The sequence below is a fragment of the Daucus carota genome, chromosome 6 (genome assembly GCF_001625215.2).
Source record: "Daucus carota subsp. sativus chromosome 6, DH1 v3.0, whole genome shotgun sequence".
Classification (NCBI taxonomy): Eukaryota; Viridiplantae; Streptophyta; class Magnoliopsida; order Apiales; family Apiaceae; genus Daucus; species Daucus carota.
In genome coordinates this window covers 22,394,043-22,409,706 of record NC_030386.2, presented here as the reverse complement: position 1 = coordinate 22,409,706, position 15,664 = coordinate 22,394,043, and the positions used below count along the sequence as shown (strand labels likewise).

Sequence of the window (15,664 nt, the reverse complement as noted above, 5' to 3'; positions counted from 1 at the left end):
AACCGGCCCGTTTGATTAGGCGGGCCGGTCCGGTTCCGGGCCGAATTCGTCTGAATCAGCCCGTGAACCGATTCGCGGGTTCACGAGTTGAAACGGTTCATTTTTATTTATTTTTTTAATTTTTCGTTTTATATTTAAGTTGATTTAATCAATTATTTTTTAAAAATGAATTCATTATTTTGTAAATAAAAGAAGTCGAAAAAAAAAAATCGAGACAGGACAACCACTCAGCGTCAGCCTTAAACTCGCCTTAAAGTGCGAATCATTCGTGATTTGCGAATCAGAATTGATTCGCGAATCACGAATCGATTCACGAATCGCGAATGATTCGCGTCTTTTCTCAGAGTTTAGTTCGTGTTCAGTTATCTTATATTACCATATTTTTTAATTAAAATAAAATAAAATAAAAGAGGATGGTACCTCGTATAAATTTTATTAATTAAAATATATTTTACAATTAATTTGAGAGGACTCCTCTCTAAAAAAACGGAACAAACTGCATCGATACATAAAAAAAAACTACACTAGACAAATTTTAAAATTACAAAACTAAATTAATCTAATTCATTTATGAACCGTTCGTTCGGCTCGTTGAACCGTTGAACAGCTCGTTGACTCGCGGTTCATTCGTTCGATTCGTTCGTTTGAACCACGGGTCGTTCGCATTGTCACCAACTCGTTAATTCGCGGGCCGGTTCCGGGCCGGTTCCGGTTTCCGATATTAGGATTCGTATTCGCTTCGTGAAATATAACGAGTCGGTCCGGGCCGAATCAAGCCCGTCTCGAATCGAATTTTGACGAATTTTTTGCCGGGCCGGTTCCGAACGATCGGTTCAAAACCGCTTGATTGGCCACCTCTACTTGCTGTTTTATCTAAAACAAATAACTTTTGATGACTTGGTACTTTTATCCTACAGATAGGGATTGCATTATTATTGACAGTTTGTGCAATATATGATCTTTAAGTATGTGTTTATGTAGTGTTTGCTCCTTTCAGTGTATGTAATGATTCCAGCCTCATAATTTTCTATTTGCTACACAACTGATCCCCGCTCTTCAGCTAATATGTAGTTATCCATATAGCATCTTCCTATTTTGCATTTTCCACATTCCGATCCTTGTCACCTACTCTGATTTTGCTGCTTATTGATGCTGCGTCTTTTTAAGATCCGGTAAGGGTCATAATACTGTTATATCCTAGTTGATAGCTTATATTTATGAAAAAGTTCTATCCTTTTTGTTTGTGGCAAACTGGTTATCCGTGTTCTTATTTTGAAGTACTTTTAGTTAGTGTTGCCTTTTTAAAATTGCTGTAATGTGTAGTCAAATTTATGCTGACTGTAGTTGCTGGTAAATATAAAAAAGATCACTGATTCATGATCTACATGCACCGAGATCTGAGCAAACATTGATAGTCTATGTATGTTGCTGTTTCATTGTGTACTTTCAGGTAGGATGCGATGTCTTGCTGCATTGGCTCGTTATGAAGAACTTAACACTTTGTGCAAGGAATACTGGGCACCTGCTGAGCCAGCTGCTCGACTGGAGATGGCACCTATGGTTATTCTTTTATTCTTTTATTCACAGGCTTACATCTCCTTGAACAGACTTTCGGTTTTACTTAAGGTGTAATATGAATCTCCCAGGCTGCAAACGCCGCCTGGAACATGGGTGAGTGGGATCAGATGGCTGAATATGTTTCTCGACTGGATGATGGTGATGAAACTAAACTTAGGGTGTTGGGAAATACTGCTGCTACTGGTGATGGAGGTAGTAATGGCACATTTTTTAAGGCTGTTTTATTAGTCCGCCGTGGGAAGGTATTATGTTTTAGTCCATATTTCATACTCTCAATCTGCTCTTCATTTTTTTTCTTTAAGATATTTAATCTATCTTATAATTGTTTTCCAGTATGACGAGGCTCGTGAATGTGTTGAGAGGGCAAGGAAATGTCTAGCCACTGAGCTTGCTGCTCTGGTAAGTAGTTTCCTTAATTCGTGATGATATTATGCAGTATACTTGATCATAGAAAAACTATGATGTGTACCCGTACATGTGCCTGAAAAAAAGAGATATCTTTGCTATTTTTAAATTATTGAGTTGGACACTTACTGGGGTTCATGTCCTGCACTTCGTGAGACTAAATTTAATCCAGCTTGCTTGGGTTAATCTTACAAGGTTACTTGTAGTTATTTCCGTAAGAAGTAATTCCTACTTATAAGGTATTATTGTAATTATAATACATAACCTATAGGATGTAAAAGTTAAAAAGAAAAACAAAATACTGCTAGAAGTTACGCTCAAGAAGGAAAATATATTTATTAGTGAAGTACAAAATTTCAAATTAGTAACTGTAAGTACCTATTTTGTTTTTCTCAGAATTGAACTTGAAAGTTACTTGTACTTTTTACGGGAACATGCAGCTAAGTTACTTTTACACTGATTTTCACTTTGAAAGAGAGAAGTTGCTTATTAGTAGAAACAGACAGGTCTTCGCACATTGGGAAAGCAAGTGATTGATCAATGTTACAGCCTTTCCCTCTCTGAGAAATAGTATCTGTCTCACTTTTAAGTGCAATTAGGAAAAAGTTTCACTAAATTTGTTCTCCCGATTTCAGTGCATGACATTGAGCATCTAGAATTATTTTTGTTGAACAAAATTGAAGTAAGCATGTAACTGTAAATACAATATTAGTTCCACGCTCTCTTAATTTTTCTAAGATGTGCTCCCTGATATGCAACGATATGGCAAAATTCAAATAATGTTCAGATTTACTGGCTCCCAGTATTAAGCAGATGGGAATTGTGGTTTTTCATAGTTGCCTTATTTAAGAGATTAATCACAAGCCTATTAGTCTACTACTGTACCTAGTATTGAAAGATGCATCAATATTGAAATTGAACAGGTTTATGGTCAAGTACTTGAAATGGGGTTACTTGAGTTCCAGTTTGTGCTTGTTTCAAAATATATGTTTAGTCGATATTATTCAAGGTCTCTGTCTCTAAAAAAATTAAATATATTCATTATCTTTTGTTCTTTGCTGTTGTGACACTGGATAAAATAAAAGCAAGATGCCAAGATGAAGAGGATTGGAGATCCAATAAACGATCTCTAAGTAAAATTTCAACTTCAACCTGTTGCATTAGCGGTACCAATACATCCTTATATATCATGTGCATGTCATTAGGCCACTCAGCTCAGTGTTCTATTTTTCATGTAGGTTTTGTTCAACTATAAGTTTGTGGTTGTATCAGATACGTTAAATTTCATTCGAAATTAACTTTAGAACCTGATTGTGTGTGTATAATATGTGTGTGTGTGTCTATACATACATGCATACATGCATACATACATACATATATATATATATATATATATATATGCAATATAATATAGCATCCCTCTAATACTAATTTCCCTTGACAAGGTATTAGAGAGCTACGAACGCGCATACAGTAACATGGTTCGTGTTCAGCAGCTGTCAGAACTTGAAGAGGTACATTCTTATCTGATACCGCTGCCTGAACAGATTCTCTTTCAACAAGTATGCAATGCAGGTAGATAATCGCTGTTCTTCTTCTACTTTTGCAAAAGGTTATCGATTACTGTACTCTTCCGGTTGGAAATCCTGTTGCTGAAGGGCGCCGGGCTCTTATTCGCAATATGTGGAGCGAACGCATTAAAGGCACCAAACGAAATGTTGAGGTATATACTATTACCTCTTCACCCAAGCTCTTCTCAGAAACTTAAATATGTTAATCTTTTATTATATAAAAATATGTATGCAAGCAGAGGAGAATGTTTAGTTTTGAAATACTATATTCAGTGACAAGATTCATGATGATACTTATCTGAATCGTGGTAGTAGTTCTAGGACTTCCATTAGTAAGAATCCATGCTGAGAAGAAAACATCTCAATTAGTTATCAAATTATACTACCATTGACTTAACAGTGTCCCCAGTAATATCCTTGTTGTCCTGTTCATTGTGATACTCGAACAAAGAAAATTATGAACAACGATTTAAAATATGATTTCGAGTCGAATAATTTGAAACATATAACCTGCATCTCAATTGTTGGAACTTTTGTTATGCTGAATTTATGCAACTTGATATATAAAAAAGAATAAATTATGTCATCTATTCGATCAAAGACATAATATCAATACTATCCAATCACATCAAATAATGCCTCTAAAGCATAAACTCTAAGCAGTATGTAGATGTTTAATACAGAATGGCTCTTCAAATGTAATAATGATGGTAGAATATATTGGTGATAGAATGTAATGTGATAATGATAGTATAGTATTGAAGTGATAGGATGGTAAGTAGAAAAATGCTACAAAGGGAATCTATTTACATTTTTTGTTGGGGACCTATTCTCTAATTGTTAGAGCATTATGAATAAAATAAGACTGCAATTAATTTGTGGGCCAAAATCAGAGTATAGCGGAGTCTTTATATTATTAGAATGAGAAGAGACATTCATTTTCATGTAATGTTTGCTTCAGAATGGAATATATAGGTATTGTGACTATGTAACGACCTTAGTTTTAATTAGGAGAAGGAAGCTAGTGCAAGACCCATAAAACACCCCAAAACTTAAAGTGAATGAGAAAGTTAGTCAAAGTATATCCCATGTAAATTAGTGCAACTCATTGAGTGTTATTATGGTATGCCGGTGTGTCCAATAAAACAAAAAATAACATTAAGAAAAAACAGAAAAATAGTACTCCCTCCGTCTCAATATATAAGTCCCTTTTGACTTTTGACTAGTCAAATTGACTATACTTTGACTGAAATTTATAGGTATTATATATTTGAAATTTTTTTAAAAATATATCATCAAAAGGTGAATCAAGTCTTTTTTAATATGTAACTTTTTATTTTGTAAAACAACAAATAAATATTTTTTAATAATTGGTCAAAAATTAGTCAATTTGACTCTTGGAAAAGCAAAAGGGACTTATAAATTGAGACGGAGGGAGTAGATACACTATCTGTCTGTCTCACAAGTGAAAATGAATATACAAAAAGCGAAAAGATGTTTAATAACAATACTCCAATAGTTTTGTACATATGCATGCAGCCTAAAAAATTTACAAAAACAGAATAATATAATTGACAGAATAATATGTAGTTGTGGATATTGATCCTTACCAATCTAAAACGACCATTGGTCCACTAATTTTAGTATGCAAGTAACGTAATCTGTATATTATTCCTAGCAAATCATGGTCAGTGGAGATATCTCAACTATTCACTTTGTTAACTAGTTTATCAGGTTAAAGTGTCATCTTAAATTTTTTTGAAAAAAATTGATGTCGTGGTTACAGTAGTCCTGTTCAATGTTGTGATGAGCGGACTTATAAATCGTAGAATATTTTAGAGATTGAAGGAAAATTGTGGATCACTGTTCAAAAACATTTCAATGAATATAAATCTACAGTTGGTGTCGCGTTGATTATTGCATTCCTTTTCCCTGTAATAAACACATATCACAGGTTGTTCTTGCACTGTTAGCGTGTACACAAGGCCATATATGTAGTTGATATTGCAAATCATTAGAGATAGTTAATTGCAAACTTCGTAGCAGCAAATGTTCATACTAGTAATAGTGCACATCTTTGTGGTTTATACCTTTATATTCAAGTATGGAGATTTTATGTTCTCACACACACATCCTTTAGTAACTGTTTCTACACATTCTTACTCCTAATCTAAAAAATTATAGGTTTGGCAAGCACTTTTAGCAGTTAGGGCACTTGTACTACCTCCTACAGAAGACAGTGAAACTTGGCTCAAGTTTGTATCACTTTGCCGAAAAAGTGGTAGAACTAGTCAAGCAAGGTCAACTTTAGTTAAACTCTTACAGGTGAGCTAGATATGGTTGTGATGTATATGAAGTTCGTGTTGGTTATGATCTTGTGAAAATCCTGACATGTGATTATAAATATGTTTGCAAAGTTTGACCCTGAAACTGCTCCTGCAAATGCGTCATATCACGGACCACCTCAAGTGATTCTAGCTTACTTAAAGTACCAGTGGTCAGTTGGAGATGACAATAAGCGTAAGGAAGCCTTTTTTAGACTCAAGGTATGGTATAAACCTTCATCTTGTGACCTTATAAAAGACTAAGCTAAAAAAAATGACTCCATTATGATTTATTTGTACATTCATTTGTTGCCTATCTGTTATAAGCATACTTGGATTATCTGTAATAACAGGATTTAGCAATGGAGCTCTCAAGTATACCAAGCCTCCAACCAGCCACATTCAGTAGTTTGATAGGTGTTTCAAGTGAACCACTTATTGCTCGTGTATATCTGAAACTCGGGACTTGGCAGTGGGCTCTTTCTCCTAGTCTGGATGACGGATCCATACAAGGTGGGAAAGACTTATAATATATATTTCTGTATCAGCAACTTTTTAAAAAATAAAATAAAATTGTGACTTGCTATCTTTCTGATGCTTATTTACAAATCTCCATAGAAATCCTCAGCTCATTCAGAAATGCCACTTATTGCGCTAAAAATTGGGCAAAAGCATGGCATACGTGGGCACTATTTAATACATCAGTGATGTCGCATTACACTACAAAAGGTCTTCCCAAAGTTGCCGGACAGTTTGTTGTTGCTGCAGTCACCGGATACTTTCACTCTATAGCCTATGCTGCAAATGATAAAGGAGTGGATGACAGTTTGCAGGTTAGCAGTCACTTTTAATTTAAAGTTTTAGTTTCATCTCTTCTGTTTATTGGTCTCTCTTCATTTCACCTATTTTGTTGATACAGCAGTTTATTTTCTAATTCTCTCAAAATGATAGTTTATCAGCATGTCTTGGTACAGTTTGTAAACTACTCAGTAGGATAACTAGTCGATATAGTAGATCATATGAATTATGTACTTATTGCAAGTTTTATGTGCTAAATTTCTGCTTGCATGCATGAGTTCTACACTGTATGTTGTAATCTGTATTTGTTTTCAGATGCATTGCAGAGATTTGTATAATTTCCTCGTATAAGAAACCTATGCATAAGTAGCTAATCCCAGTCTACTAGTAAGATTACTTTTGTCTACACGATTAATATGAAGAAGTTTTGAACCAATCGATATACTCTATATATATATATCATATTATTAAAGTAGAAGCGGAGATCTTTCGTTGGTCGGTTGTACATATTTCGGACCATGTCACTAGGACTTTTATGTTTGAACTGAATCGGCTTTTGCTAATAGTTTCAAGCCTACTGCTTGCCATGTTTCTTTTTCGGGTTTAATAAATCTAACTCTGATTGTTTCTCATTTGAGCAATGCATCTTAGTGCTTCCAGGATATGCTTCATATTCTTACAATGTGGTTGAACTGCAGTATATTCAACTCTGATACTTTTTCATATAAACAATGAATCGTTCTGTTTCCAGGATATACTCCGTCTTCTTACATTGTGGTTCAACCATGGAGCTAAACCAGAGGTTCAACTGGCTATGCAAGAAGGTTTTGCGCATGTTAATATCAACACATGGTTGGTTGTTCTGCCACAGATAATTGCTAGAATACACTCCAATAATCATGCAGTCAGAAAATCGATACAGTTACTACTAGTGCAAATTGGACGTAATCATCCACAGGTTTGATTTAGATTGTTCTTTCCGAATCATATTTCTACTGTAGAGTATAAATCAAATAGAATTCTTATCTTTTCATGCCTTTTATCTGATATTGGCTGCTAAAGGATCCAACTTTCTTATATACATGTATATTTCGATAATATATTTCCTTCTGTAGAAACTTAAGTTGCATGACTGTTTTGGAAACTCTCAAGTTCTAAAAGATTGCAGAGGTCATTTGTATTTACATGAGTAAACATGACTCGTACTTAACTTTCTTACATTGATGCATGTTTGTTATTGTTGGTCTGTTCCCATGCATGAAGCTCTGCATGACAAAGTACTTTTGAAGCATCTCCATGGCCTTTTGCCTAAGACTGTTTTTATGACACTCCGCGGCCCCGCCTCCGCAAGCACCCCCCGGAAAAAAAAATAGTAGCGTACTATCTGAACAACTGTCTCTATTTACCTTGAATAGAGGTCTATTGTCTCGCAGCCAAACCTCTTGTATAGGTGAACTGATGCGAGATCGAGTTGAAAGAGAATTGCAAATCTAAAGTCGTGCAACCTACATAACTGTAACATTACTATCCTCATTTCAAGACCTTCATGGGCATTATTGTAACCTATCTGCTATATCCTAACCCTTCTGCTATATCCTATATCCCCATTGTAGTTGTCTTCAGTAAAGTGTTCCTGTGTTGCATGCCTAGCCAGGTACGTCTTGCACGACCTCAGGCCATTGAAGTCATCTTAATTGCTAGATCTTATATGCTTATTGAAGTTGTCTCCAGTATATAGTTCCGGTGTTGCATGCGTAGCCGGAAGCCAGATGCGTTATGTCTTTCATGACCTTGTAATGTTAAAGTCATTTCCAGTGAATTAGTAGCTTCCCTGGCCCATGAACTCTCTAAATGATCTTGTCAAAGCCCTCTCAAAATTGACAGAAGTAAAAAAAAGGTTAAATTGTTACAAAAAAATGGAGAAGAGATTATTGATTTGACTAGAAATAAGGAGAAGAAGATGCCGAAAAAAGAAAAAGAGAAGCGAAGACCAAATATAAAAGGGAGATCATTACTGAAATTTGGTTGACGGTGGGGTCGGAGTAGGCAGTCGAGATTGCTATTTTTTATCTTTCAACTTTAAACAAAATTAGGGCTTGGGAGACAATCAACCATCTAAGAAGGAATATTGACCATCCTAAAAGAGTCATAACGAGAATATTTAGGACGCCACAGCACGCCCTGGCATCCCCATGATTCTGTTCATGGCGATTTGTTTGTCTTGGTTTTTCTGGGTGTGTGAATGAAGACCACGTTGACGCGGAAACAACAGCGGCAAAGACTCCTATAAAATATAAACACTTTCACGGTATATAAATGTAGAGCAGGTAGATAGAGAGGGGGGATTGAATATATACAGGCGTCGATGGGAAGTGTCTGTTGTTGGTTCATAAATATGGACACTCCGGTATTTTATATTATTTTGCAATGTTTTTGTAAAATTATCTTGTTTGCTTGATTATATTCTGAGCTATCAGTATATACGGGATATTGTGAAAATATATCAGGTTCAGATCTAGACCAATTTATGAACATTGTACCCCCTAAAAATTTGTCATTGTAAGCTGAACTATCATTCTGATGTGTACATGTCAAAATTTTTCATCTTTTAGGCACTCATGTATCCTCTGCTGATGGCGTGTAAAGCAAGTAGCCCCCTACGCAGAGCTGCTGCTGAAGAAGTGGTTGATAGAGTTCGTCAACATAGTGGTGTTCTAGTGGATCAGGTGAGAAAAATTATTGACTGGTATTAAAATTTTGCAGAAAACGATCTATCTCACCATTTTTGGGTTTTGAAGGCACAACTTGTATCAAAGGAGTTGATTAGGGTTGCCATACTTTGGCACGAAATGTGGCATGAGGCATTGGAAGAAGCTAGTCGTTTATATTTTGGCGAACATAATGTGGAGGGAATGCTAAATGTCTTAGAACCAATGCATGAAATGCTTGAAGAAGGGGCAATGCAGAACAGTGCCACTGCAAAAGAGAAGTCTTTTATTCAGGTATTTTTCATTTTCATGAGAATGCGTCTTTTTATTTGATAGCTATAATGCTGAAGGATAAAACCGACAGATTGCAGCATCACGAATATGCAGTCATGCATTGTAGAACCAAGTCACTCCTTGGGTAGATAAATATTAGCCTGTATGCTGCTTCCTGGTAGCTATCTTTAAATTATGTTTAAGCTTATTAACAACCATGTGCATGGAAGTTAAAGTGATTGGAAAGAAAGTGATATATTTTCATATCTGGTATAATGGTATTGGTATAGTGGTGAGCAATGTGATATATATGGTTGTCCTCCAAGATACACGTCTCACATTGGAAAACAGAATAATGAAGAGAAATAAGAAATGAAATAATTAACTGAGGTACAAACTTTAGTCGGTAATTAGATAAGTGACATGTCATGTTATTGTTAACACTCAAGGTATGACCCATATTACTCATTAGTCAAGTTTAATCTTTTTAGGTAAAGCGATGTGTATTTTCTAATGCTTTGTTTTAATTTTCTTGGAGCTTGGTGTTGGTTCTGTGTCCCTATTGATTCTGTCCATCTCCTAAATTTGTCATTCCTGTGAATTTTAGACATATCGCCATGAATTGCTGGAAGCCTATGAATGCTGCATGAACTATAAGAGAACCGGAAAAGATGCTGAACTAACTCAGGTACCTATCACACTGAACTGGTTGTGAAATATTGTGTGCTTCTCATCAATTATCATTGGATGGTTACAAGTCGCTTAAACATCGGCTACTTGACTACTTCTGTGGTGATACCCGTGCAATGTTTACTGCTTCTCTCTTTTTTCTAAAAAGTTGGTTTACACAAGATTTTTTTTTTTTAATCATATGCATATTCTTCATTGCATATCCTGCATCCTCCTAAACTACTTTTGATGTTTGAAATTTCCTGTTTAATTAGGCTTGGGATCTTTATTATCACGTCTTTAGACGAATTGATAAGCAGCTTATTACTCTAACCACACTGGACTTACAGGTAGAATTATTCTTATTGGTGTTGTTTTTACATTTCCATCTAGCAGACTAATTATACTTATTTTCATTTTGTTTGGGGGGCAAAAATAGTCTGTTTCCCCAGAATTGTTAGAATGCCGCAATTTGGAGCTGGCTGTTCCTGGAACCTATCGAGCAGGTGAGAGCTATCATTTAAATTTTTCCCCTTTTTTCAGTAGCAATTGTTGAATAAGGAAGAAATTATTTATTATGCAATCTTCAGATCTCTCTCAATTTAAAATGACATTCTATGAACTTCTGTATGACAGATTTACCAGTGGTGACTATTTCTTCATTTTCACCACAACTTGTTGTTATTACATCCAAGCAACGCCCTAGAAAATTGACAATGCATGGAAGTGATGGAGAAGACTATGCCTTCCTTCTGAAAGGACATGAAGATTTACGCCAAGATGAACGTGTGATGCAAGTAATAGTTATTTTAACTAATTATTCATCATATATGATATGCTGGTGGATGTGCATTGTGTTGTTAAAATCTAAGAAGTTGCTAATATAATCTATGTTACAACTTACAAGTAAAAATTTGGTGGTATATTGGCATCTGAATATTGTATCTTGCCAGCTTTTTGGATTGGTGAACACTCTTTTGAAGAATTCTAGAAAAACTTCAGAGAAGGATCTATCAATTGAACGATATGCTGTTATTCCATTATCTCCTAATAGTGGGTTAATAGGATGGGTGCCCAATTGTGATACTCTCCATGATCTCATTAAGGAGTATAGGGATGCACGGAAGGTATTTTGAAACTCCTTCCCTCGCTCTCTTTCTCTCCCGCTCAACTCCCTTTCCTTTAATTATGTTTTGATTTGTTTAGATCCATAAATTCCCCCTCTCCCCCGCCCTCCCTTTCCTTAAATTATGTTTGTGATTTTTGTAGATCCCTATAAATCAAGAACATAAATTAATGCTTGCGTTTGCTCCGGACTATGATCGTTTGCCACTTATATCTAAAGTAGAGGTGTTTCAGTATGCTCTTGATAATACTGAAGGCAGTGACATGGCAAGGGTGTGTATTCTCTGGGATTTAATTGCATTTTTTTATCTTATCAATTGTAAAATATATTTTAAAACAACCTATGTTCTGCTTTTTTAGGTTCTTTGGTTAAAGAGTCGCACTTCAGAGGTCTGGTTAGACAGAAGAACAAAATTTACCAGAAGTTTGGCGGTAATGAGCATGGTATGTTTTCTCCCTTCACTTATATTTTTTTGCAGTCTTTATAGCTCAGTTGGAATGACTTCTATGTGCTCGTGCTTGTTTATCAAGTTTCCTATGTAAATAATATTCAACACCATCTTTTTACTCTTTAAGCTGAAATATGAGCTTGTTTATGCAATGTATTAAATTTTATAATTCTTTAATGGGCAGAATCCGAGGGTTTAGTCGTGCATTCTGTATAATCATTAAATTCTTCTCAAAGAACTTGGATGATTTTTTGTGTTTATATCTTGAATTGAAAAATCATCGACCTGATTTAGTTAACAGTTTATTTTGGGTAATGGTTACTTACCAAAATTTAAGTACCAACACATCCTACCTCCACCAAGGTTCGGATGCTCGATCTCTCATGACTAATAGAATGGAGCAGTTTCTGCTTCGATACAATGCAAGGGATAATTTGTGGCTATGAGTGCTTGATAGAGAAGCAAAGCATGTACAAGGATGATAATTTATTGGACCATACTCCGTCAGGGTATTCAAATTAAACATGTTATGATCTATTTACAAGATACACTTTTCCAATAGACAAGCACTGTGACGATGTGCTTTAACTACTCATTTTATCACCTGTCCTAATTTTGTTGGGAAGAAAGCCAGCAACAGATGCATCTTGACATTTGTTGCTGGTGAATAATAGCAGGTCATATGCTTAACTGTCACCATTGATCTAATTGCTGCCATCACATGTTTCAGGTTGGCTATGTTCTTGGCCTAGGTGACCGACACCCTAGCAATCTTATGCTGCTTCGGTCAAGGTACTATTTACTGAAAAAGAGTACCCTTGGTAGCTACAGTTTCAAAAAACTCACACGTGGATTACCTTTTTGCAGCGGAAAAATACTTCACATTGATTTTGGGGATTGCTTTGAAGCTTCAATGAATCGTGAGAAATTCCCTGAGAAGGTGTTCTGCTATCGAATTCTTCTGAGAAATTCTTCTGTTTTTCTTGGTATAGGACATTGACATGATACATTTTGTCTACTCTTGCGATTAAATTAATATTGCAGGTCCCATTTCGCCTTACCAGAATGCTTGTGAAAGCTATGGAAGTTAGTGGTATAGAAGGCAACTTTCGTTCAACATGTGAAAATGTAATGCAAGTTCTCAGAACGAACAAATATAGTGTAATGGCTATGATGGAGGTATATGTTATTCCTTGTTGCTCTTGTCAAGTTCATAGAGTTTCTTTGCAACGTCATGTAGAATATTTTACTGATTTTCTCTGACCCATTTTGAAATGATATTATTATTGAGTTGCCTTATTTGGGGTTTAAGTCTGCTGTTTTTCTGTTCTGTAGGCCTTTGTCCATGATCCCCTAATTAATTGGCGTCTTTTCAACTTCAATGAAGTCCCGCAAATGTCAACTCCTGCAGCTGCTCATGTTCCATCGGTTGTAAATATCGATGAAACAGCTTCTAGTCGAGAGTTGCTTCAACCACAGAGGGGTGCTCGCGAGAGAGAACTTCTTCAAGTACTTCCCTGAATTCTAGTTTCTTGATATCTATTTTGCAGCATGTTAATAATATATTAATTTGTTGCAGGCTGTTCATCAGCTAGGTGACGCTAATGAGGTTCTGAATGAGCGTGCTGTAGTGGTTATGGCACGCATGGGTCATAAGCTTACAGGACGTGATTTTACCTCATCTTCTTTGGCGCCAGCTAACTCTATACAACATGCACTCGACCACAGTAACTTAATTTCTGGAGAGAGTCATGAAGTTGAGCATGGACTGTCAGTCCAATTACAAGTTCAGAAGCTGATTCTGCAAGCTACCTCGCCCGAAAACCTGTGTCAAAACTATGTCGGGTATGATTTCTGTTAAAAGTTTTCCCAGTTTCTCATCTTAGCATTATAGTATCAAAGTTCAGGTTTAGGAATCATGCAGTCGCACCCCTCATTCGTACAGGCACTGAAAATAATACTAGAACTGTTATTTGTATTGTGCAATAATCTAGAATATCTCATCATCTCATGAACATATATAAATTTACATACATAGTGATGCTTATAGATCTGTGTGAACGTTAGATGTAATGCGATAGATTTTTCAATGCATTTGAACAATTTTATAATTATGTAATATCCAATCAGAATGTCTGGGTTGCATGTATCTTAATTTCTTTTGGAAAAATATGAACCTTTGAGGATATTGTGCAGCATAACAATAATGCGATGTCATTAATTTTTAGTCTTAACAAATGAAATAAGTCAAATGATTAAAGCAGTTCATTTTACTGTTTATCCTCCATATGCCAAAAAGCATCACAATATGTGCAAGGACTGTAACATGTGTTACTTAAAAAAAGGAACTGAACGGCGTCTCCGAACAAGTGTTGTGCACCAAAACACCAAATTTTGTCATAGGATACATCTATTAAAGAAGGGTTGTTGAGGGAGGGAAAGAAAAGATCAGACCATGAATAGGCTGGGGTTCATCAGAGATGAATATAAGGCAGTTCTTTCGTGGTGAAATATCCCAAACCTATATTTTTATTGTTTATATATTGTAGATCCCACTTGTTATTTTTTGTTGTGTACTAAGTACTAACTGCACATGACGATAGAGTTGTACAGTGAGTTAGGGGAGGGCTATGGAGCCACCAAAGAGAAGACTAGTGTTTCTAGGATAGGTGAAGGGAAATTTCCTTGTATGTAATAATGCATGTCATGGTGTTAGCTTGTGATTTGCCTACCTACATCTATCCTTTTGTCACTATATTTTGTTTATTACATCTATTGGCTGCTAAAAGTCTTCTTTTTTTTTCTTTTCTTTTTGAACCATTCATAATTATTAACACCTCTTAAAGATGTTGTCTTTAGAGGTTAAAGGTTTTCACATACTAGCAGTAAGGTTTGTGTACATCTCACTATACTTCCAAGTGGGACATATTCCGAAATGAGACATGTATGTTCAGTTTGATTTCCACTCTAGTATAGTTGGAGATCATACCAACTCTCTGGGGTTCCAAGTTTGTGATCTTAAATTTGTCTTAATCTGATGATACAAAGATATTTACTTAATACGGATTCCTTGCCTCCTTTACAGGCCAATTTGTTGCACAAGTTCTTGCTATGTAGTCCAAAATTGTTCATAAATGGACCATAAACTTTTGTTCTTACCATGATCTTTTAATTTTTCAGGTGGTGTCCATTTTGGTAAATGAAGAAATATCTCAGGACTCTGTATATATGTTGTACATAAGATGAAGCTTTGTTGTTTGTACCTTGTTTAGGCCTTCTTTTATCCTTATTTGTGTACTGTATATAACATACCCATCAAAGTTGTGTACATATGTAAAATGGTACATTCGAACAGTTAGGAAGCTGTATTGCAAGGTAGCAGAGTACAAAGGCTGATTATTCTAGGTGTATATAAATCCAGCTCGTTACTAGAAACTTTTTATCTGTATATTAATGTTCTTACAGCTCTGTGTATCTATTGAGTTTTTGCTACCGATTATAATGGATTGTAGGAGAAACAGTGGCACATCAAGTTATCATTGATGTGCCGGAGCTCTTGAATCATGCTTTCCACGTCTGAAATGTAGAGGTGTTTGATGAATTGAGCTCATACAGCTCTTGGCGCTTCCACTTGAAAGCCGAGAGTTATTGGGTCGATTGAGCTCAAAATTTCACTTGGTAAGTCTATGCAGAATTGTTCTTAGCTATAACCAGAAAGCCTTCTCAGCATTCTCCGTATGCTTGTCTAAACTTTTCGTTTAAGT

The 15,664-nt window shown here is 35.6% G+C and overlaps 1 protein-coding gene across 1 annotated transcript in view; it reads left to right on the top strand.

Moving 5' to 3' along the window:
• LOC108227164 (serine/threonine-protein kinase TOR) overlaps window positions 1-15,364 on the top strand; it is a 34,331-nt gene extending 18,967 nt beyond the window's left edge. The window contains exons 33-57 of the mRNA XM_064079784.1: window positions 1,451-1,560; window positions 1,647-1,820; window positions 1,912-1,977; window positions 3,429-3,497; window positions 3,596-3,706; window positions 5,739-5,879; window positions 5,972-6,100; window positions 6,232-6,391; window positions 6,497-6,711; window positions 7,428-7,634; window positions 9,289-9,402; window positions 9,475-9,678; window positions 10,265-10,345; window positions 10,602-10,676; window positions 10,766-10,832; window positions 10,963-11,123; window positions 11,280-11,453; window positions 11,596-11,724; window positions 11,812-11,895; window positions 12,631-12,692; window positions 12,768-12,840; window positions 12,945-13,079; window positions 13,236-13,409; window positions 13,480-13,745; window positions 15,081-15,364. Of these exons, the coding sequence (XP_063935854.1) occupies window positions 1,451-1,560; window positions 1,647-1,820; window positions 1,912-1,977; window positions 3,429-3,497; window positions 3,596-3,706; window positions 5,739-5,879; window positions 5,972-6,100; window positions 6,232-6,391; window positions 6,497-6,711; window positions 7,428-7,634; window positions 9,289-9,402; window positions 9,475-9,678; window positions 10,265-10,345; window positions 10,602-10,676; window positions 10,766-10,832; window positions 10,963-11,123; window positions 11,280-11,453; window positions 11,596-11,724; window positions 11,812-11,895; window positions 12,631-12,692; window positions 12,768-12,840; window positions 12,945-13,079; window positions 13,236-13,409; window positions 13,480-13,745; window positions 15,081-15,099 (3,200 nt within the window). The 3' untranslated portion in view covers window positions 15,100-15,364. The remainder of the gene's footprint in view (window positions 1-1,450; window positions 1,561-1,646; window positions 1,821-1,911; window positions 1,978-3,428; window positions 3,498-3,595; window positions 3,707-5,738; window positions 5,880-5,971; window positions 6,101-6,231; window positions 6,392-6,496; window positions 6,712-7,427; window positions 7,635-9,288; window positions 9,403-9,474; window positions 9,679-10,264; window positions 10,346-10,601; window positions 10,677-10,765; window positions 10,833-10,962; window positions 11,124-11,279; window positions 11,454-11,595; window positions 11,725-11,811; window positions 11,896-12,630; window positions 12,693-12,767; window positions 12,841-12,944; window positions 13,080-13,235; window positions 13,410-13,479; window positions 13,746-15,080) is intronic.
• Window positions 15,365-15,664: the final 300 nt, after the last annotated feature.